Source organism: Platalea leucorodia, assembly GCF_965183815.1.
Source record: "Platalea leucorodia genome assembly, chromosome: 3".
NCBI lineage: Eukaryota > Metazoa > Chordata > Aves > Pelecaniformes > Threskiornithidae > Platalea > Platalea leucorodia.
Genome location: NC_138825.1, coordinates 95,706,476 through 95,729,149, shown reverse-complemented (window position 1 = coordinate 95,729,149; position 22,674 = coordinate 95,706,476). Strand labels below are relative to the sequence as shown.

General features: G+C 37.2%; 1 protein-coding gene across 2 annotated transcripts in view; it reads right to left on the bottom strand.

Annotated features, from left to right (window-relative positions):
• Window positions 1-22,674, bottom strand: part of LMBRD1 (LMBR1 domain containing 1) — a 93,190-nt gene that overhangs the window by 14,994 nt on the left and 55,522 nt on the right. For both annotated transcript variants that reach the window (XM_082305563.1, XM_082305562.1), the window contains exons 10-14: window positions 15,752-15,816; window positions 14,881-14,983; window positions 13,761-13,865; window positions 12,342-12,491; window positions 5,070-5,148 (exon numbers count right to left, since the gene is read on the bottom strand). In XM_082305563.1, coding sequence (XP_082161689.1) covers window positions 5,070-5,148; window positions 12,342-12,491; window positions 13,761-13,865; window positions 14,881-14,983; window positions 15,752-15,816 — 502 coding nt within the window. The remainder of the gene's footprint in view (window positions 1-5,069; window positions 5,149-12,341; window positions 12,492-13,760; window positions 13,866-14,880; window positions 14,984-15,751; window positions 15,817-22,674) is intronic.

Sequence of the window (22,674 nt, the reverse complement as noted above, 5' to 3'; positions counted from 1 at the left end):
GATTTGATTACACCAGCAGAAGCAGCTCCCAACATTTCATTGAAAATATTTCCAGTACATGTTGTAATTAATGTTTCTCAGTGATGAAAAGATTTGGTGGCATTGCTATTTATAGTGAGGCCAAATATGATGCCTTCTTTTGGTAAGAGAACTGCCTTTATTAAAAGGCATTTTGTAGACAAAGTGTTGGTAGGTTTCTTACTCAAAGGGGTTCTTACACTGGGTTCATTACTTCCTTTTAAGAATGTGTGCATACCCCTCAATCCTCTGCAAGGAGCTTCAACTCTTATTCCAAAGTACTGATAATATTAGAGCATATCGCTTTACTGTTGGGCTTAAATCCAGCTGGCAGCAGAACTAGGATGTTGATCCAAGATGAAAATATGCAATGGCTTTACTGCTAAACTCCATTTAACATTTCAGAATATTTAGTAAATGCAGCCTCTTCTCTCTCCAGTTACAATCTCTTGGAGGGAGAATAGGGGTAGTTCAGAGCAGCTCACATCTGTCCACAGTGGTGGGGTGCAGAAAAAATTGTAGGAATTGATGTTTCTACAACTGCATCCATGAACAAGGTACTGTAGAAAAAGATTCACTGCACTCTTAGCTACTCATACTATTTACAGCTGCCAAACAGGGCTTTCTGCAGCCAAACATGCACCATTGTGCCTATTTATATTGAGTTCTCATGATTATAGAGGATTTCAATACTGTTAGGTATAAGTAGAGATTCAGGGTAAAGTACTAGTAAGGTCATTCAGTAAAGTAACAGGAAAATGGATGAAGTCCTTGCTAAAATCCTCATTTGGGCTTTTTGTGAAGCATTTTATGACTTTGCAAATTAATTTAAAACAACCATTTGGAAGTGGCAATCTATGGTCATAAGATACTTAACACAAAATTACTAATGTTGAAGGTTCTTAGCAACTTGCTTGTGCTTTCACTTTGCCTGCCTCCTGGATTTCTCTGAGGAAACAAAGAATATGCTCCTGTTTTAGCATTCATATTTGGGGTTCCTTTCCAGCTTGAGTAATGTCTACATCTAGTCTTTATTCAGGCTAAAATGAAGCCTGAGGTCTTGCACTTGTTGATTTCCACCCGACAAAAGAGTCCTATAGGAAGGCACAGATCTAATTAGCCCAGTAAGTCTTGCTCAGTTCAAAGCCTTAGAAATAGAGATAACCTTTTTTCTTTCCCACTTTACATGCAGTTGGAGCCAGTGCAGGTCTACGCAAAAGGCCCAGCAGATAGACTGTACCCAGCATTTAGCAGGCCTCAGGTAAGGCTCATTTCCCCAATTAAGGAAATGAGAGAATCCAAGTCAAGTGGGATTCATAGCATGTTCTTAATCTAAAGTGAATGATGCTTAAAAAACAACTTCCATGGTTTTCTAGTCTGGAAAGAGGCAGATAGTGTTTATCAGATCTCATAATTAAGGTTGGTAAAAGTCTTGTACACAGGCTTGCAGCTGAGTGATTGCTCATTACATTAAATCTCATTAAACTGTTTAGCTAAACCTATACCAAGTTTTCAATGCATTAGTCCAGCTGCAAGAGTCTTAATCACATAATTGAACTCCTTTGCTTGACCTTATGCTCAACAGAATTGTGCACCCAACAGCTGGCAGTAGTCCTTGAAAACAACGATCAAATGAGGCCTTTGCCCAACTGTATTGAACACTGAAAACTAATGCTTTTTTGCCTATAAAAAATATTAAATTTGTTGCTCCAAAAGACTATTTAAAAAGCTTTTGAAAAGTCTAAGTTAAGCAAAACACAAGCCTTTTGTGCAAGATGCCTAAATGTAACTAAGAAAAGATACTTTATTGAGTTATAAGATGTAGCCTACTCTTACTTTTTGGCTTCTGTTCTGTTTCATGCAGTTATGCTATCATGGCCTCTGGCATTCAGTAAAAAGCAGGTTCACTTCCTGTGTACCAGGAGTAAATACAGCCAAGATTTGCTGCATGAAAGCAGATGAATTATATATTTAACCGTAAATACTTCAGAGTGTGTTTTTTAAGATTGTATTTTAACTGCGTTATGTCTCTTCAGAAAGTGTAATTGTCCTTTTCATCAAGCCAAACACTGGTTTGAAATACATATAGAACACATTGCCCACTAAAGCCTAAAGTTTTAACAATATTGAAGTTTTTGAGAGTATTAGTTGCTACAACAAGATCAGATCAGGTCTCTTCTACCATCTCAAAGAAAAAAATGTACTTATTTACAGTAAGTAGAGATCATATCTACAATGTCTGAGTATTCAATAAAACAGAGCAGATTGCTATAAGCTTATCTATCAGCACAGCCATTAAAAGGTCATAGTCTGTTTTATGTTTAAGGAAAAACACCTGTTAGAATTAATTCAGTTTAAATAAAACAAAATAACGTAAGTGCTGAGAAGACAAATCAATATTTGCATTTAGTTCCAGTTCAGTGGTTTACATAAGATAAAACCCTAGTACCAGGTAAGTCAATAAAAACTACAAGTGCTTAGGCAATGTTCATCCTAACTTGAAGTTAGTTGCATCTATTTTTGCTCTAGTACCCTGAAAAACAAGAGAAATTGTATTTAAAAATTAGTTCCTACCTTTGAAATGTTTCACTTGCCAACAGATTCTATCTGATCGCAGAGCATAAGAGTAGTATCTACAACAGTTATTTTCATTACTTTTCGTTATCAGGTATTAAAAGTGGCAGGTATTTCAAGGCAAGCATTACACTTCCACTTTCTAAAATTGACTGGATGAAACAGTGAATAAAGTGTTTTCACTAATGCAACTTCTTTTTTTTTTTTTTAAGAGTTGAGCATTACAAAAGAAACTTTTCTTTCATTTATAAAAACACTTTAATGGCCTGACTGTATCTGTAATTGATAGAACTCCACTATAGCCTTCTGATCATGTTAACATTCACATTTAAGAAATATCCATCCATCTTCTACTTACACTAGGCTAGCATAGGACAGCATATCAATACCTTTCCCATCTCTTTCCTATTAAGGAAGGAGAACATGACTCAAAGATACCCAGTGCAACAGCACATGTTAACCAAAGCTAATCATTTACACAGGCCATCTCTTGTGTTCAGCACATCAGAACACTAGTTTTAAGCACCAGCTATATTGTTTCCACTGATCAAAGCAAATTAGGAAAAATATCACGCGAAGTACTGAAAGTACTCAAAATACATCATCAAGCATAGGTGCAATTTAGGAAGTTTATTTCAATCCAACCCCAGTTACTATGATTAAGCAACAAAGTCTGAGGAAATCAGCCTATTTGAATTTCTCCCAAAAAAAGTCAAGACTAATGAGCTTATTGATGCCAGTGAGTATATTCTTCTCCCAGCAAATACTAGCCAAGCTGAGAAGCTGTTTACAAGAAACAAAGATCTGTACAACCTGCTCAAAGTGATCTCATTTTGAAAGATGACAGATTTTGTTCTTCTAAACTCTGCCACAGAAGAGCTTATATTTTTAGTCACAAAAATATAGCAGCTTAAATATGAAGTGAATGATTACCTTTGTCAAAATATCAAAACACTTAAAACCGCATTAAGTCTAAAACTAGCCATCAAAAATAAAGGTGGATGAATGATGTTTGAAGTATGGAGGAGACAGGAGAAAAATACGCCTCCCTTGGGAAATGATACAAACCACCAGGAATAAGACTAACACCTACATACTGAATTTGAAGATGAGTTTAAATACAAGGGAACCACCTTGCAAGAGAGAGCACAGCCTGATAGATTGGGAATGAAGAACTAAATGGTCCAGTTATCTCCACTAGTACAAAAATTGTTTAAAATTAAATATTTATCTTTCCCAATAACACAAGTAGGAAAGAAAACCTGAGAAGCTGCTAAGAAGTTCTAGAAGCATAGTCAGAATTCAGTAATTACAGAAGTCTGATAATAAGATGAGAATACAGGACAACTATTTATCTTTTCTATCAATTAACAAACACTGTCAAGCCTTTTTATAAGTATATAAACGCATACATAATTCAACTCCTCTTTATACAGAGGAGCTGAAAGCTTGCCAGAGAGAAGAATTGAGGGCTTCACCCTGAAAAAATCTGGACCATTCTGAAGGCCATAAATCTTTTTCTGAGATCAATTTTTTTAAACAAGAGACCAAAGCAATTGATGAAATTGATGATGACCTTAAACAGCAGTATCAGTATTGCAATGGCTAGCGCAATTCAAAGTGCAAAAATTGTTTATATACAGAGGGAAAGAAAGGGGAAAGGTAACATTGTAAAAAACAAATCCAGCATGATTTCAGTTAGCTTTTTTTTTTTTTAAAGAAACGAGGCTAAAACTCATTCCCAGTTTTAGCCAAGTTTCATAGAGGAATAAAGATTAAATAAAATGTTACCATTCTCTCAAAAAAAAAAATCAACATTAAGGCCTGCATAGATGGAAAGTCAAAGAAAGCTCCACAATTATCTGTCTGCTTGCTAGTCACGACTCACAGCTCTGGAATATCCACAATATATCTTCTGCCCAAGTAACTGGTCAAAAAGGGATGGTTAATAACACTGATGAGCAAGACTTATACTGGATGTTATAGGGAATGATAAATTAAGAGCAAGAGGATTACAGGAAAATAGCTTAAGATGTCAAGTTCCACTGTCATTGTTGCTCATGGAACAGCCCATATTTATATCTTAAGAGCATTCTGCAATTTTTATTATCTGTAAAGTTGCACTGAGAAGTTCAGATCTTAGTTTTCTTGAGTACATTGTGAAATTTAATAGAATCCTCTGCATGTTTGCATGATAAACATATACACTGAAGTGACACTTCAGATGCTAAACTATTCACCAGCTAGGGTTTATTTTTAAGGTCTTCTACATACAGATTAAAGCAAATGGGGGATTTTAAAGTTAACTGGAATGCATTGTTACATACTGTTTCTACTAAAAATCATCATTTCTTCCAATGAAATAAGCCATAAGCTTCATATTAGACCAAAGCAAATCAAAGCCATGAAGAGACTGAGCTGCTTATAACAGCTGAGCATGCACATGTAACATAGGACATACAAGAAATTCATCTTACCTTCAGGTGCATCTGCATCACAGTCTTTAGATACAAATGTTGTTACATTCCTTGGCTGGCCATCAATTGTCTTATTACTCTGCGTTATAAATATAGAAAATTAGTACACTAGTCTACCAGCAATGTTCTTCCATACACAATGATAGTCCCCGAAATAAACACATCTCCCAATAAATTATTTTATAAAAAAGGCTTTGACAAACCTCTTACAATAGTCAAAAGGATTAAGATTGGTTTTGAACAATATGCGCAGAGTAAGCTGTAAGTGGTACAACACGAACATTTCTAAATACATTTTCATCTAGAAAAAAAATCAATAGCTTGTGTTCTTTTTGAAGACTCATGAAAAACAAAACTATCTCTGAAATTAGACCTCTTAACTGTGCATAAAATTAATTTGGAATTCAACTTTGGTGATGAAGATACCATGGAAGTGTTAGGCTTGCATAATGATACCGAATACAGTTTACTTCTGGTCCAAAAGCCAGATGATAGTATCCAATATACTTAGACAGCCAGAGTGGAAGAAGACAAGTTATGCTGAAGTGAACTATTGAAACCCCAAATTGAAACCCCAAATTGAAACCCCAAATTGAAACCCCAAATTGAAACCCCAAATTGAAACCCCAAATTGAAACCCCAAATTGAAACCCCAAATTGAAACCCCAAATTGAAACCCCAAATTGAAACCCCAAATTGAAACCCCAAATTGAAACCCCAAATTGAAACCCCAAATTGAAACCCCAAATTGAAACCCCTTTTAAACATCTCAAATCTTTGCAAACCTGACCCTTTCAGAGGCTACATGAACTCTTTATGTACCACACTTACTTTTGAATAATCAGTGATTAATTTTAGCAGAGTCCAATGCAAATCCTTTGTACTACATTGATTTCTTCATAGACTAGCTCACTTCAGAGGGTCTCATCTCTACTGTACTTACTTTCACCCTCATGATTTCCTAAACAGAAAGCCCTTTAAAGAAATCAGTAAGGGTCAACACCTTTCCTCCTTCAGGCTGAAGAAAACATGCCTTAAAACCTACCAGAAATCCGTACAAGCTGGCACATAAAATCAAGTGTTTCTCTGACAACTTAATTGACAAAGTTTATCAATATTGAATAAATTCAGCTGTCACTCTGAACATTCAAGAAAAACAATCAAGTGTCCATCCTAAAAAGCAGCAGTTTGTATGAACAGTTAACTTCATTTCATGCAAACACATGGAAGCGTGGAGATCACTACTGCCTTAGAAGAAACTGATCCAAAAGGAGTATGACTAGGCACAGGAATCGGGAACTAAAGTGGAACAAAAAGTAAGAGGACAATGTGTAGATAGAAACAATAGGATAAGAACAGAAGATATGAAATTTCAATTATTCAGTGTACATTTAGCAGTGGTCCAGCTCCAGGAGGTATTCCAGCTGGCTGTAACCATTACAGCTTATAGTGCTCAGTCAGAGAGAGTGCTTCTTTCAAAAGAACAGCATTAGAGATTGTACAATTATACAGGGGCATACAAAAAGCACAGAACAATCAGAAACTTGCCATTTCAAAAACTTTGTCTTCCTTATCTTTATTCATTTTGATTTTAAAATAGTGGGAATTTAAAATACAACATGCAACAATAGCTAGACCTGCAGGTTTCCTTTGATAACATCTATGCTTTTTTCTAGGTTTGATATCATTCTTGTTCTCCATGAACACTCCTATAATTTAAGACTTGTGACATATCTGGATTCAACTCTAAATGCTTTCCACAAGCTTAAGGCACTAGGGTGTACCTTAAAGTCATAAAACCAGCCTCTCTTTCCCTAGCAATCCTTTCTTCTCTCCTACACAAGGCAAAAAAATCTTGTAAAGGTCCACTGAAAGTTTTCTACCTTTTCACAAAACAGACATGAAAAAAATGAAATACATATTCCAAAAGAGATAAAGTAAAGCATTTCATGGTATTAACCCTTCCTAATAAAAATTAAGAACCACATTTGCCATGCTAAGAGGAATGGTAATCTCGAACTCTTATCAGCTGAACACCATTTTCATTTTTACATAGCTAGAATTTCTAACATTCAAATTTAAGATTCTTCAATATACAAGTAGTATTACACAAAGCAAACTACACAGGTATTAAACAAAGCAAAAGTAGTCTTACATAAAGGTAACTCACACAGAAAAGAAATAATTTGGAAGTTATTACTTATATTAAAGGATTAAGTAAAATCTAATAATATTTATGGTAAGATTCAGCAAGAGTTCAGTATCACTTCATCCAGTGAAAGAAATTAAAGAAAAAAAAATCACCACCTTTGCCAGCACAGAATTGGTTTCTACATGCTAGAACTCTTCCAAGCAGGTCCCTGAACAGGTCAAAATCTGCTCTCCTGAGTCCAGGGTTGTGATATTACTATTTGCCCTGTTCTTTCCTCTTAGGATCCTGAACTTTCACTATTTCATGCTCACTGCAGCCAAGACTGCCCTTGATCACTTCTTCCTTGTTTTCAGCACCAGGTTCAAGACAGCATCTCCTTATTTCAGCTCCTCAATTGCCTGTATCAGGAAGTTGGCATCTGTGCATTCCAGAAGCCTCCTGCATTGCTTGTGCTCAACTGTGCTGCTTTTCCAGAAGATACCTGGGTGGCTCAAGCCTCCTATGAGGACCAGGGACTAGGAACATTAAGTTATTTACAGGTGTCTTAAGGGATCACCTGCTACTTCCTCCTCATCAGGTAGCCTGTAACAGACAATATCACCCATGCTGATCTGCCCTCTAATCCTAACCCATAAGCACTTCACTGGCTTAGCCATCCCAAAGCAAAACTCCATGCTTTCCTACTGCTCTCTCACATAAAAGTCACCTCTCCGTACCGGCCATCCCAGTCTGTCCCTCTTAGAGCCCACACCTAGCCACAGCAGCAGTCCAGTTGTGTGAGCTATTTCACCACGTCTCTGATCCCAGTGAGACTGTAGACCTGCAACTGCATGCAAACTTCTAACTCCTCCTTTGCTTCCCCTGCTGCGTGCATTAGTATTCAGGCACTTCAGAGGCACCCAAGTTGTGCTGATTTCCCAGAAAAGGTATGAGAGCTTTGCCCTCAATGCTGTCATCTCAGCACTTTAGTATCAGCATAGAGCCCCTTTTGCCCCACAGGGCACGGAGGAAGTGACTGGACATGGAAAAGACGCATAAATGACAGTAGAGATGTGTCTACAGAAGAATTCCTCAAAATAAGTTACTTCGCATTACACAGTAGAGCACTCAAGTCTCAGGCATTTTTAGTATGAGTATTGTCAGAGTAAAACTCTCGTGTTCCAGTTATCACATCCCGTCCAAAGCTGAAAGCAGGATGCCTCAAGGACAAGCAGGAGACAAAACCAAGTACAGTAACTCAGTATGTGTGCTTCAAGAGCTGACGCATTTTTGGCCACTTAAGGAAATTGCAAGCTATCATATAAAGGGTTAGGTTACAGCCTGTTACACTTAGATAATTTGTTCCTGCTTATGTTCAGGATCAAGAACTTAAAAAGATCTGTTTGCACACTTGGCCATCTAAGGCATACTTCTGGATTTCTGTTGATGACAACGGAGACACTCAGTGTCTTGCAGCTTAGCTCCACTCCTCCAGATTATCTATGTGAAGGCTGAGGAAGGAAAGTGACTGCTGCTGCTCTGGCCCTCACCTGGGGAAAAGTACCAGTGTCACCTATGGCAAATGCTGGCCTTTTAATTCCTGTCTGGGACAGTGAAGTCTTACAGGTCCACTAGGTAGAAGCATCAGCAAGCAGTGGTCTTTCTTTCAGACAAATGGAAAAAAACTTGGCCTTCTTGAACAGAAATAACAATTACACTTCAAGTATGGGCAAAGTTACATTTTTGCTACAAAGCCAAGAATGCAGCCTGGATGCAGACAGAACTTGCTACCTTTGTGAAAGGCTATAAAGAGACTCATGGCTGTTTAGCAGATGTTACAAAGGTTGTCTTAAGAGATGAAACCAAGCATTCCTCAATGTTTGAAGAGCTATGCAAGCTGACCAAAGCCCGACATATGACCTCAGTTAGTAAGGGTACTGTATCCAAAAGAAGCTTTCAAAAGTTTTCTACAGATATCATACCTGAGACACTTTCGATTAATTGGTGACATGTGCTTTGAACATCCCAACAAATAAAGCAAGTAGCCCAGGTTTAGCTAACATTAATTGCCTCACAAGAGCTCCATTTTTCTACATATATTAGATTATCAGGAAAAGTCAACAGCACTTCAAAGTTAAAAGGCTTTGTCAAGAGTAACAACCTCCAAAGAGTTCAAGATTCAAACAGGATTCTAACCTGTCTAATGCATCACTATAGACTTTGGTTACAAATCAGTTTGACAGGTTACTAGATTGGGAATTACTATAGAGCAAAGAAAAGGGGGAAGTGTTCGTTTTACACAGTCTTTTTGGGAGCCACCAGATTCTGACATATATGTTTATCAGCCTGCTCATCCACTAGGCTGACTTGAAATATTGCTTATTTATTGCCTGGTCCTGTACAGTGTTGATTACCAGTGGTGTTATTTTAAATGATGAAACTGACAGTGGTGTGCAAGAGCAATGAAAATCTGGACCGTCCAAGCAAACTGGTGCATAAAGCTTCCATCATCAGGAAGCTTGCCATAGGCACAAAATGTATTTCACTTGTCCAGTTCCTGTGTATGTTCCTGGCCACTCCTCAGTTCCATAATAACCAATTCATAACTCTTAAGAACCTCCTCATTGCTGACATGCATGGAAAAATCTGTCATTCCTCTTCATTCCCAGACACCATCTCTCCTCATTTCAAAATACAAAAATGTAACATCCAGTTATCAGGGTAGTCAGACAGAAAATGTGTCTAGTACATTCTGAAAGATTCTTTGAGAGGATGTGGTCTAAAAACCTTGTATTTACTTGGTATGCTAGAGAAGTCCAGATGTAATTTACCAGCATACTCTTTATGCCTCATGTTATTTTAACAATAAAAACAGTTTTATCCAAGTCACTTTATGCACTTTAAACACAGCTCTTTGAAATGGGACATAAGAAGCTAAAGACCCAGGATGGCTATCTTGAGCATAACATTTTTTTAATCCTTTAAATGAGAAGTTGTAGCTCTACTCAACCATTCCGGCTAATCCTTCTTGCAGTGCTGACCAGGATTGTATTTCAGTAGCTGTTTGAATGACATAAGAGCCTCCCTACTGCTGTGCTCCATTCTCTTGGCCCTTTTCATTACAAACTATAAATCTATGTTCAGATACTATTTGTCATAACAAACACTTGCATGTTAGCTGTTTAAGTCCCAGTCCTCCTGCCCCCCTCAATATACACACGTTTTATGGAAACATTGCCATTTTATTCATAAAGCAAAACAAACTGCTAGCTACAGTGTTTATTACTTGCTTCTCTTCAATCTTCCATGTTATCTGCAAGCTTTATCATGAAGGATTCTTTTCCCAGGTCACTAAAGGCTTAGAGACCACCTTTGTAGGATCCTTAATGAAATTGTCCTTCCCACCCTTCCACCCACAATGGTTCTGCACTGTAATTAAACACATACTATCAGTCTGCAATATAAAAAACAAGCAACAAACTGCCTTTTGCAGGTACTTAAGCTCATAACTAACTCAGATATAGCTATATGATGTTCTAGGCTACATATACAGTAAGTAATCATGCCAGAAGTTCTATGTAAACTCACCATAGAAGCAAACCACTTCTCAGCTTAGTTTCTTGCTGTTACTACCCTAACTCTGACAAGTTGAGCCAATTTATAGATGCCTAAGCATGTTTATTTTATATTAGTTATATCTAGCATAAAATCCACTAAAAATGCATTAAACTTCCTAAATACCAAATATTCAAGTCCCCTACAGCAATTCTATTATTGTGCTTGGATTGATATCAGGATATCACAAACCTCCCATTACCAGACACAATTTAGATGTAAAGACAACAGAAAAGTAGCATTTATTGAATGCTTCAGTTCCTGCAGTGGCAGTTCTACCACATCCACTGAGCACATTTAAGTTGATAAGGTACCTCTTCTCTAGCATGTTTAACACTACTTCAACTTCAATTTCTCCTTGTAATCCTTTTGCTCAAAGTATTCTGCATCTACTCTTCAGTTTAAACTAAAAGAATCAATAGTGATAAGTTACACATTTCACTAAATATTTTCAGCCAAAGAAGGCTGGTGGGTGATTGTTTTTTTTAAAGCAGTCTGTCCTTCTCCCAGAGGCACAGCCTTCTGGAAAACTAACAGAAGTATTCCAAATGCTCAAAGCAGCACTCAGTTACTTCAGTCTCATTTAAATCCCTTCTCCCAACCACTCTGGCTCAATTGTTTTGTCTTTGTGAAACTTATACTTAAACCTCAAACAGCACATCAAGAGATCTGGACTTCAGTGTGCCTGAACATGAGTAACCAGTTCATGACCCGATTAGTTGTCTACACTTGCAAGATGAGATCTAGCAAAGCCTCCCCCTGTAGGATACCATATCTTGGTAAACAGCTGGCCATAGAACCCCTCAAGATGCTTATGATGTGTAACTTGGAACTTCCCCATAAATATGCAGGCCTCCATTCAAACTAAAGATGAAATACAAGAATTAAAGCCTTCAGGTAAAGAAGATGAAAGACTTTAAAAACCCAAACCTTGAAGTACACTAAAGTGCAATAACAAAAGCAGAGACTAATGTTAACTACTTTATTCTATAAGATTTTAGAGAACAAGAACTGCAATGAGTTTCATGAAGTTGGACAGTCCAAAGTGTCCAAAATGTGATTAATTAGGACATACTCAGCTTCATTCTTATTATCCTCTCCTGTACCAAGTTATCCTTGTAATTTCCCACAAATATGCACATAAAACCTATCAACTGCAGAACAACAACATTGCTTTCAGTCTATAGAGAGCCTTACACACTAAAACTAATCTTCATTGCAGTCACTCAGCAACCTAAGCGTACCAGTACAAAATCTAGTGGAAGCTAGCAGCTGTCTTACCAAAAGAAGTAAAGCAATATTCAAAGCTTTACACTGCCTGAAGATAATCTAGGAGTTGTGTTATACATAGTATAACCAGTTTCTGATTTGTGTCTTATCAAGAGACCTACTGGTAGTTAAAAAAAGCTGGCTACAAAAGAGTCTTCAAAACTGAGAATGGACCTGGCTTTAAAAGTCACTGTAAGCAGTACATTTTTGATACAGAAGGCAAGATTGTTTTTTTAAAAGAAAGTATTACATCTCACCTGTACCAGGTATTTTTGGCTTCCGTACATTACATACTGAGGGGCAAGACTGTAGATCATGTAACTTGTATGAAGAACTATCAACAGAAGTATCATACAGAGAAACAAGAGTGCTTGAGGTCGTGTTTTTCCTCGTCTGATTTTATAAAGCTAAAAACAGAAAACATACAGATATTAACATAATGAAAAAATCTTTTTTTTCCTGAAGACATTTAAAATCCTCTTTAATTCAAGTAACAGCTTTAATTCTACTGACAGAAGTAGGAGGCTGCTAAAATTACCCTCTGGCAACTTAATTCCAATGAGTCAAAGCAGGTTTTCAGGTGCATTTACCTGAATTTCAAAGCACAGCTATTTAACCAAATTAACTGGTTTTTGTATTAATGACCCAGAATATTTATAAACCAGCAGCTAGCAGCAAGATTTAAATGATGTTGCCTATCACTGATAAACTGCCTTCATTTGTCAAAGAACATTGTGTCCTTCAAGCAGGGTGAGACGACATCTATCACTACACCTCTAATCAGATCTAGAAATAGAGGAGGGAGTTATGAGAGTGTTGCCAGGCTCTGAGAAAACTTGTGCACCATACGGTGGTGTCTTTTCCACCTTACACTGCAGGGAACAATATAATCCCTCATTGTTACCCTGTAGATACCACACCATTCTGTAATCCCCAAAGGCTCAACCTAAGTACCATATTAGGGTAAAGAAGCTGGCAGCTGAGGGGTAAGTGATGGAAGACCAAAACCAGCCGCCAATCTCAACTCAGTGCAAGGACTCAGGGTCACTGTTCACAATTTTGGGGTGCCACCACATGAAAGCATGATAGTATTAAAGGGAAAGTAGGCACAGAAGCAGGGAAATATTTAACCAAGCATCACAGGCATGAATGGCATACTGTTGGATACAAAGCTGCTTTTTCAAATATAGTAATATATTTTTTGCTTCATATTTAGATATGCCATACCATCACTGTACTGTTTCATGTCTTATCAAGCTAGATGAACTTGCTTGCCACCTAAAAAGCAATTCAAGCACTACTGACTGCATGCACATTACAGATTTTGACCACAAAATTCAATAATACTTCCAGTATATCAAAACCATATGGGTTTAACTTAGAAAAGTCAGAAGCCAAAGTGCCACTGATTAAACACTTGAAAGAGTCAGCTCACTATTAAACTAAAACATCAGTTTTGGTCTGATAACTTAGCAACACAGAACACCTTTCAAAAGCAGTGAAAATTGTACAATAGGCTTCTAACACTCATTAGACATAGCATTGTCTGTATTTGCAACATCCAGTACTTATGAAGAAGTACATAAATAATGACTATTTATTAAACATATTGAATATCACATATTTGTTAAACATCTTACAAAGTATTATAAACTAAACTCTTAAGTCATATTTACCCTTATCCAGAAGAACCATATACCCATATTTCGAATCCCTGCCATTGAAGTGAAGATAAAGTACATAACAATAGTTGTAATAAGAATATAATCAAGTGGAAAAACCTAAAACAAGAAGAACAGAAGCAGTTAAAAAGACAAGATGTTCAAACTAGAAGACAAGCTCTTCCCTCACTTAAAGCTAAATAAGTAGTTTCTACTTATAGTATCTGAGGTAGTAAGAGTCCTTCCATTTAAGAGTTTTACATAGCTGTATTTGGAGCCAGCTAATATAGCTTGCTGCTAATAGAGCTTACACAATTAGTTTGGGAAAGCCACTGAGTATTTTTCTTAATTTAAAACTTGCCTTAATTTTGAAGTGTTATACATTTTTAGGCCGAGAAATACTTAATTCCATTCTGAGAGTACTTTTAAAAGAAAGGCCACAGTGGCAACAATTTTAAAACTGTATAGGCATTCTATTTGTGAATATTTCCAAACATATTTGCATATAAAACTTGATTTTTATATTTATATTAATAACAGCTTGAGATAATACTGCTGCTGAACACTACTTTTCTCAGCAAACTGCACACTTAGGTGTTGAATAGTTTTAGAAACCATGGGGAAGCAATGCATTGTGCCAACCCATTATACCAAGAATACAGAAAGAACTCAACTAGGGGAGAGTAAAGCACTAGCTTACATTAAGGCTTTTCTCTTTCTTAGCTTACCCATGACTGATTGCCAAATTTGTATGTGGCCTTGTTGCCTTCCAACCCTACTGAAGTTAACAGACATTTGTTCTTATGCTGGGTTTGTTTCAAAGACTAAGGCATTACTATAACATACATAATGGCACAGAGCACAATATATCTTTCAAGGTGCAATAAATATATTAAAAAGTGAAAAAGTGCATTTACTTCACTTAAGGTGGATAAACTATCAAGTACACAAACAACTAGAATATAGGTAGGGCATGGGAGAAAGTTGCTTTTATTTGATGTATGACAACTAAAAGTGATGTCATTCTTCATTGCCACTATGTTCGCAACAGATGAAAGTCAGTTTCAAGCACCACCTTCCTCCAGCAACTGACTTTGGCTTCCATCCACTGAATATGACCAATTTTTTTACTTACTGTTTGAAGAACAGGTAACAGCATATTCAATGGATTGGTCAGATTAGTTCCTAAAATTATAAATCCTGAGTCGAAGCCAGCAGAATGCAGAGCTTTGTCCAAACTGCAGTAATTAAGAAAAACTGGGTAAGTACTATGGTTCTCCCAGAGCTTTGTCTTCAGTTTACTTTAAAAGGGCAGCTCAGAAAAGCTGAACTAAGCCCAGAGACTGACAGCTTTTTCATATCTATATAGACATATGCTTTGTTTTACCACAGTCATTACACTTGCCCTATGAAAAGGTATATTGATTTCTGCATCTCCTTGGCATTTTAGCTTTTCCCTAGTTGGGTCATAGAGCTTATTTGCCCAGTCTGAAAAATTAGAAATGCCAACATCTGAGACCTCTGGTTAGTGTCAATCTTCATTGAAATCCACCAGATTTGCAGCTGGCTATATTGCGTTCAACACCATGAAACAATTACAATGTAATACACATCGTAATGGATTATACATGTCATTTACTGCAAGGACTTAAGCACCTGTTAGCCAGCCCAAGAAGTACCTACATGCATTAAGATTCATTCAAACAATCAGAATACTTCTGTAGTCTGAATTGAACTTAACATAGATGCTTAATTTTTCTGCTAAATCATAACTGTTTTCAACAGCATACACTCAATCAAGCTGAACCATGTCCTTTTTTTTAATCTGTTTTAGCACATTTTACTCAGTTTCAAGATACACTATTATAATGAGAAATGCAGCTCTAGTTACAGAAATGCAGCATAGAAAAGTGGGCTGACTCTTGAAGCAAACCACCCCTGATTTTGATGTTAGAGCAAAAACTATGTAGTTTAAGTGGTTAAGAAAAATGCTGAAATGTACTTACTTTGACAAAAACAGAGAGACGGTGAAGAGCAGTGCCACAATGATGAAGAATACTCCCCACACAATCTAGAAGTAAAGAATTATTACAATTTAGCTGCAAGTGCTTGCAGTTGATACAAGTGCAGACAAGAGCAGTTTCAATAAAGGACTAATGATCTTGGACCACCTCAGAGCTCAAACACACTTGAAACAGTAACTTTTTGGTAAATACTTCAGAGCAGTGCTAACAAAATGTTTACTCTGTTAAACAGGGTTTATGTCAAGCATTTAAGAAGTTCATCATCTAAGACGAGAACCACCTCTTCCTCTGTGGATACACTAAGCTCAGAATCAAGCATTAAAGTTTATCACATGCTATAGTGCAATACAGAAGTCTACCCATAAGTAGGCAGATGAGATGTTATATTAAATGAATACAGCATTTAGCAGAATGCACAACCTGTACTTCCTATATTATACGGAAAACCTTAATTGAACCCAATGCGTGTATATATTTAAGGGAAATAAGAGTTTGTTTCCCTCAGCCACCATGCCTGTGTGCTTACCTTCCAACAGGAGGCAACCCATGCACAGCTCACAAGGAACATCTCACCCTTCCCAAGTGAGAGCTCCCTTTCGTAGCTCTACTCAGAAACACACAGTGACCAAATCACTTGGAGGGAGTGATGTAAAACTCAAGTAACCAAGTCTAAATACCAGGCCTACTTTTTTCTTCCTTCTGCCTGCGAGTCCTCTCAGTTATTCATCAGTATTGAGTATTTCAAAGCAATTTTGAAGGTTCAAGTTCTAGAAATCATCAACTTTAAAAAGTATTTTGCCTCAAAGGTTTAAGTCACCTAGAAATTTAACTCTGAAGTTATGTGAAGACTTGAGAATGGACTAGAAAAAAAAAAAAGAGATGCTTATAAATACTAAGGTAGTAGGAAAAATACTTGAGTTTCAAGAAAATCTAATAAGTGCTACTTAAATACTATTATTCTAAAACATTATCTATCCACAAGTGATTATGATTCCATACCCCTTTAGCTGTACTGAGTCATTTGCCCCATAATCTTCCTTTGGAGTGCCTACCCTATTCAAGATTTTGAAACCAAAACAGTGTAACAGCTGCAGTTATTTAGCAAGTCATAAGCATAGATAAGTACAAGTAAAAATTTTTTTAAGGACCACTATAAATCACATACTGCTATTGTTTTTTCAAACCAACAATAGCAGGCTTTTTTGTAAGCTTTTGCACACTAATACAGAACTGCCTGATATACAAAATAAGAACAGAATTTCTTGGCTAAGCCAAGGGGGCATATGAAACACTAAATTAAGTTTACCAGGAGTAAGTGAAGATTTTGTAGACCAACCATATCAGCAGTTAAGCTGGGTTTGAGCATTCAGATTTTTCAGGTTTTAAGGGCTAGATTAAAATAAGCAAACAGCTTAAAAAGCTAGATGATTTAGTCCTTGAATATAGTCAAAGTATGAAAAGTATATTTTAAACAGGAAAAATCCAGGCCACTTAGCAGTAAGTTTAGAGAACTGAAAGTAATACTCTGAAACCTGTACCTTCTGTTATCCCCATTCCCTTCTCATTTCTATCTTTAGAGGAAGAAGCCACCTTCTTTCAAAAGTGGCTTCGTTTCTTTCAGTTCTATCAATGGTCTGAATCAAGTAGATTCCGAGAAATAAGGTTGCTCCTTAAAATCTTAATTAAAACACAGGAAAGTGTTTTTACTATGCCTACCAAATACAGCACTCAAGCCAGGGACTTCGTTCTCCAAGCTGTCCTCAACAAGAGTACCTCCTATTGTTTTTCCTGGGCTACAAGCGAGTTCAGGAAATCATTCTCCATTTCTTTGGCAGGTTTTCTCCCTCACAATCTTTTTCTTTTTTTGTGTGGGGGGATGGGGTGTTAGGGGATGGTGCACAAAAATGAGCCCAAATAGCAAACCCATTCAGTTACAGCTCCAACAGGTTCACTATATTTTCCTAGAAATCTAGTCACAGTATATGCTCAGATAAGCATGTTGAACTTCCAAAAACAATGTTTTCGGATTGCTAGAATTGAGGCAACCTAGACAGACTTATTTCCAAATTCTATATGCAGGAACACAATGCATGGTCTTCCACATGAATGAGGTAGTTTCATAGTTTAAATTACTTTATTAACCTTAAAACTTGGCACACAGCCATCTTGAAAAGGTTAAGAATTTTATTACAGCTGCTCATTAAAGATATTCAGAGTTACAACACTATTATTGTTCATTAAATTCTGAAGATGAGCTTCCATCTGCAAACTCAAACACAATATTAGAACACCACTTATAAAACAACTCAAATTACGTAGGCCTTATTAGGTATAGATTTAGAGACTAATATCAAGGTAAGTATTAACTTGTGCATTTCCACATATTTAAGTGTACTAAGATTTTACCTCTCAACAGCAAACTCCCACTAGGTATTAGTCGTACAGGAAATAAATGTTTAAAAACTATTAAGACCAAGAGCATAAAGCTTGCTTTACTTCATTACCTTCTGCCAACTATGGCCAGTAGACAGGTATCCAGATCTCCTCTGGAATATATGTCTGTCTTCTGAAGTGATGCAGAACACTCTTCGCAGTAGATAAGTGGTTGAAAAAGCACTCCTTTTCTCATTTTAACCTCAACTGCAGTCCCATTAAATATGAGATTGAAAAGGCTAATATTAAACACCTTCATTCTACCTTAGTTCATTCTATATTTCCACAGTGGTATTAAGACTACTGAACCATAAATGATTTGCAATTAACACCAACCTACATTTACACAATTTGAGAACATCAGTTCACTTAGGCCTTTCACAGAAGGGGTCTTTGTGTTCTTACCTGGATTTTCCTTGTACCTCAACTGATTACAGACCAATCAACACCTCATTTCTAGTCTGTTAACCAGCTCTTGGCCAATAATTAAGAGAATACCAACACTCAGACTAGTAGCTGAGTTTGCAACTTAGAGTCTGGCTAAGCCTTATCAAGTGGTATCAACCCAACTTAAAAAAAAAAATCCAGTTGGGTATCTTTTGGTATCTCGGTAAGGGAAAGAATAAGTACTTCCTTTCCTTCCCCCCTCACATAAAGCCTAAGATAGGCTAGTAAGAACACTGTAGCAGGAGCTATACACTCACTGTTGCCTTTTACTTGTCACCTATAGCAAAGAACAAATCTGTCACCCACAATCTTATTGGGACACTACCATACTGCTGTTTACTAGCTTTAAACCAATTAGAATACCTTCAAAGAGTCTAGATACACTTCGCCATGAAAATTTACAAAACAGTTTTGCTTTGTGTCCCAGCATAAATGAGAAGGAATCCAAGCCCCTGAGAACATGAGTACGTGTTCAGCTTCAAAGGAAAGGACAGCGCTTAATCAAAACCTCTTGTTCTCATAGCAGGACTATTTATCAACTAATGCTGAAAAGCTTTTAGTACTAGAACAGGTGAAAACAAAAAGCCTGGATTTCAGCCAACAACACACAGAGGAATTTAGTAAGGTCATAAAAAAACCAAAACACAAACCAGAAAGCAACCTCTGATCTATATTAAGAGAAGTCTGACTTTCAATGCAGGACAATCTTACTTTCTACTCCCTAGTCCTTTTGAAAGCAGGACTTCAATGCAACCATACCTCAAACTATGTTACCTCTTCCACTACAACCAGTTTGAACTGCTCCATTTCCAGGCCACTTCCTCATATCCCTCAGCTACAAAATACAGACCCATACCCACCTGTACTCAATCATTTGCTACAGAACAGGTTTCAGAGCTGCTGCCTTGCACTTACATCACCTTGATCACTTCTAAGTGTCTGCTTGGGTCTTCTAATCTACAATCTGTTGTACAAGCTAGTAGGCACACAAGTAACTGCCAAAAAACAGTGAACCTTGTTTTCATGCAAGACTGCAGATATTAAAAAAATGAGTACAACTTACACTGCTGCCTGAAATGGGTTCCTTTGGCATCTTAGTAGAAAGCCTCTACACAGTTGAGTAAGCAAGCAGCTAAAGCAGATAATCACACACCAGAACAATTGGATATTTTCTGAAGGAAGCTACAACCTATAGATATCCCACATGCTGAAGCAGGTTCTTCTGAACTGCAGCCCATGGAGTAGACCCATGCTGGAACAGGGACAACATGTGAGGAGGTGTCATGGACTGATGCCAAATCCCTATTCCTCATCCCCACTGTGCCAATCCAGAGTCAGGACTAAAGGAGGGAAGTTGAGCCAGGGCAAGAGTGGGTGGGGGGCAGGAAGGCGTTTTTAACAGTCTTTGCTTTTTACCATTCAAATCAATTTTAATTGGCAAATTTTCTTCAACTCTGTTTTGCCCATGACAGCAACTGGTAAGCAACTGCCCTGTCTATCTCGACCCACACCTTTTTCCATCTTATTTCCTCCCCCATCCAGCTGATGGGGATGAGAGAGCAGCTGGGTGGGCATTTGGCAGCCAGCCAAGCCAACCCACCACACTATTGCATGATACAACCTACTTTCCAGGAAGTTTCAGGTAACCTGGCAAACACTGGTTAAAATTGATTGTTAGATGAAGCCAAACGCTTAGTATTAAGTTATCACTATTTAAACTTAGGACATGAAATATTCACACCTCTTGCTTGTCATGTTGCCAACCTCTCTGATGTAGAAGATGCAGCTGTGAATGCAGGTAGAAAGCCTGTCAGTTTAGCCACATCACCTCTTTGAGGTAACTAAACTGTGTCCTGACAGCACCTACTGTCTGCACTCACTCTGCCAGCATGGCTGTTATCCAAGCAATTGCCTACAATTTCCCCTCTGGGAAAAAAAAAAAAAAAAAAGGAATACCCTAGCCATCCATCCTCAAGACAGCATTAACTGTACCTATGCTTCTCTGAAGGCCTTCAGCAGCAAGTGGAGAGACTGACACAGCTATACAAAGTCCTCATTATCCTTAAGATTAGACAGGAGAACAGTTTCTCTCTCTCTTGCTAGAGTCCAAGTGTACCACTCTATCAGAACACTATTCTCTTTGTAGTAACCTCCATATATTTGAACTGATGTCAATGCCTTTAAGTTCCTGCATGGGGCTAAGCATGAGCATGCTCTGTTCAAACAGGTCTCAATCTTCAAAATGGAGTCCTTCATTTTCTTACATTACTCACCTCAGGCATCTCTTCACTTGGTTCACAACTGTTTTGAAGTACCCTATGAAAAAATGATGCAACACCCCCAACTTACCATTGTTGAGTAGACTTCCATGTTTCACAGCCTATAGTCTTGTTTATATATTGAGCAAACATAACTATGTGCTCTGGAGTTTTTTTTTTTTCCCCTGAACAGTTTTTATACCTCTTCCTTTGACTATACCACACTCCTCTTGCTGCTGAGAGTATCAGATAAAAGTGTGAGAAACCATAATAAAGGAGAAGCAGTAGATTTGCTATCTACAGGAAAGATTATATTTTGTAGAAAGAAATTAGACTAGTTTGACATTACTTGACAATCCCATGCTGACCATTACTCATTTCCTTGGGATCTTCCAGATGTGTTGCTTTTGACTAAACTGAAAAATTAACAACTTCATCTCTGAGTTTGATTTAGTAAAACAGTTCTCAAAATTTACTTTATTCCATGTCAAAGAAAGCTTACTCTTCAGAGAAAAAAAGTTTTGGCTTTGTTTAACAACAAATCACATGGTAATAGATACTTAGCAGTAACAAAATAATTAGAGCAAGAATATAGGAGGACACTATGGAATGACAATATGATTATAGAAGTCTAAATGTAGACACAAAGTTAACACTGTAAAAGACCTCCAAGACTAAGTGCTATTCCTGAACACGTTACTCTATTCTGTCAGTCCCAGTAAGCCTGCAACTCCCATAAACCTGACCATCGCAAACACAGCAGAAATAGCATTCTCCATATCTAGTACTTGCCTCACAACAGATGGAACTTCTCTCGAAGTCTGAGAAATAGCCACATTCTTGAACAATAATATACAAGTTGCACTAAAGATAGGACTATTGTAAAGTAATAAGCAAAGCTCCAAGATATTTTTCTGCACTTCTACATTGATCAGAAGTATTATATATAGATATTAAAAGATCTCATTCTTTTCATGAAAGACTAACTGAACGATTGACAAGTTATATATGTGCAAAGACAACTCAAATACTATTAAAGTAACAGCAAAACAGTCCTGCAAGAGTTAAGATGTTAAGTGATGGATATTATCACCTTCACAGGACAGCTCAAAGAAAAGTCAAAGTAAACAAGTTTTGCAACATGCTTCATAGCACAACCCTATTCTAAGTGAAAATCTGTCAGGAAAAGTTATCCACCTGTAACTCCCCTTTAATCTGCTATTCTTAAGAATTCACAGTGACTGTCACAGTTACTGAGAGAATCAAAAGCATTCAGACCACAAGAACAAAGAGACACTGGAATACCATCCTGACTGTAGAGTGATAATCTGTAAGTAATTAATGATATTATATACTATCCTACGAGAACACAATGAACTGTTAAAGTCCTACAGACAATAGATATGGCCAATCTCAAAATTTCAGGTTAATGTGAAAAGTTAAAGAAACTACACAAGCTATTCTGAATCAAAGCATCCAAACTGTTAAAGTGAATATTTAGGGATATTTGTCCTTTAAATGAAAGAGCTAAGTCTAGATTTCTAATGTATCATAGAAAGATAACTCCACTAAGAATTTCACACTGACAGCTTTTGTTCAACTGCAATTTCAGCTCATTTCCATCGGTACTCAGCATTAACAGTAGCAATGGTGTTAGAGGAAATTGCTTATAGCCCTCCCTCAGCTTTTCAAAGTGCAGCCTACAGTTTGAAATAATGCTAGAATTTCTTCCTACATCTAGTTGGCAAAAAATACTTTATATGGCAA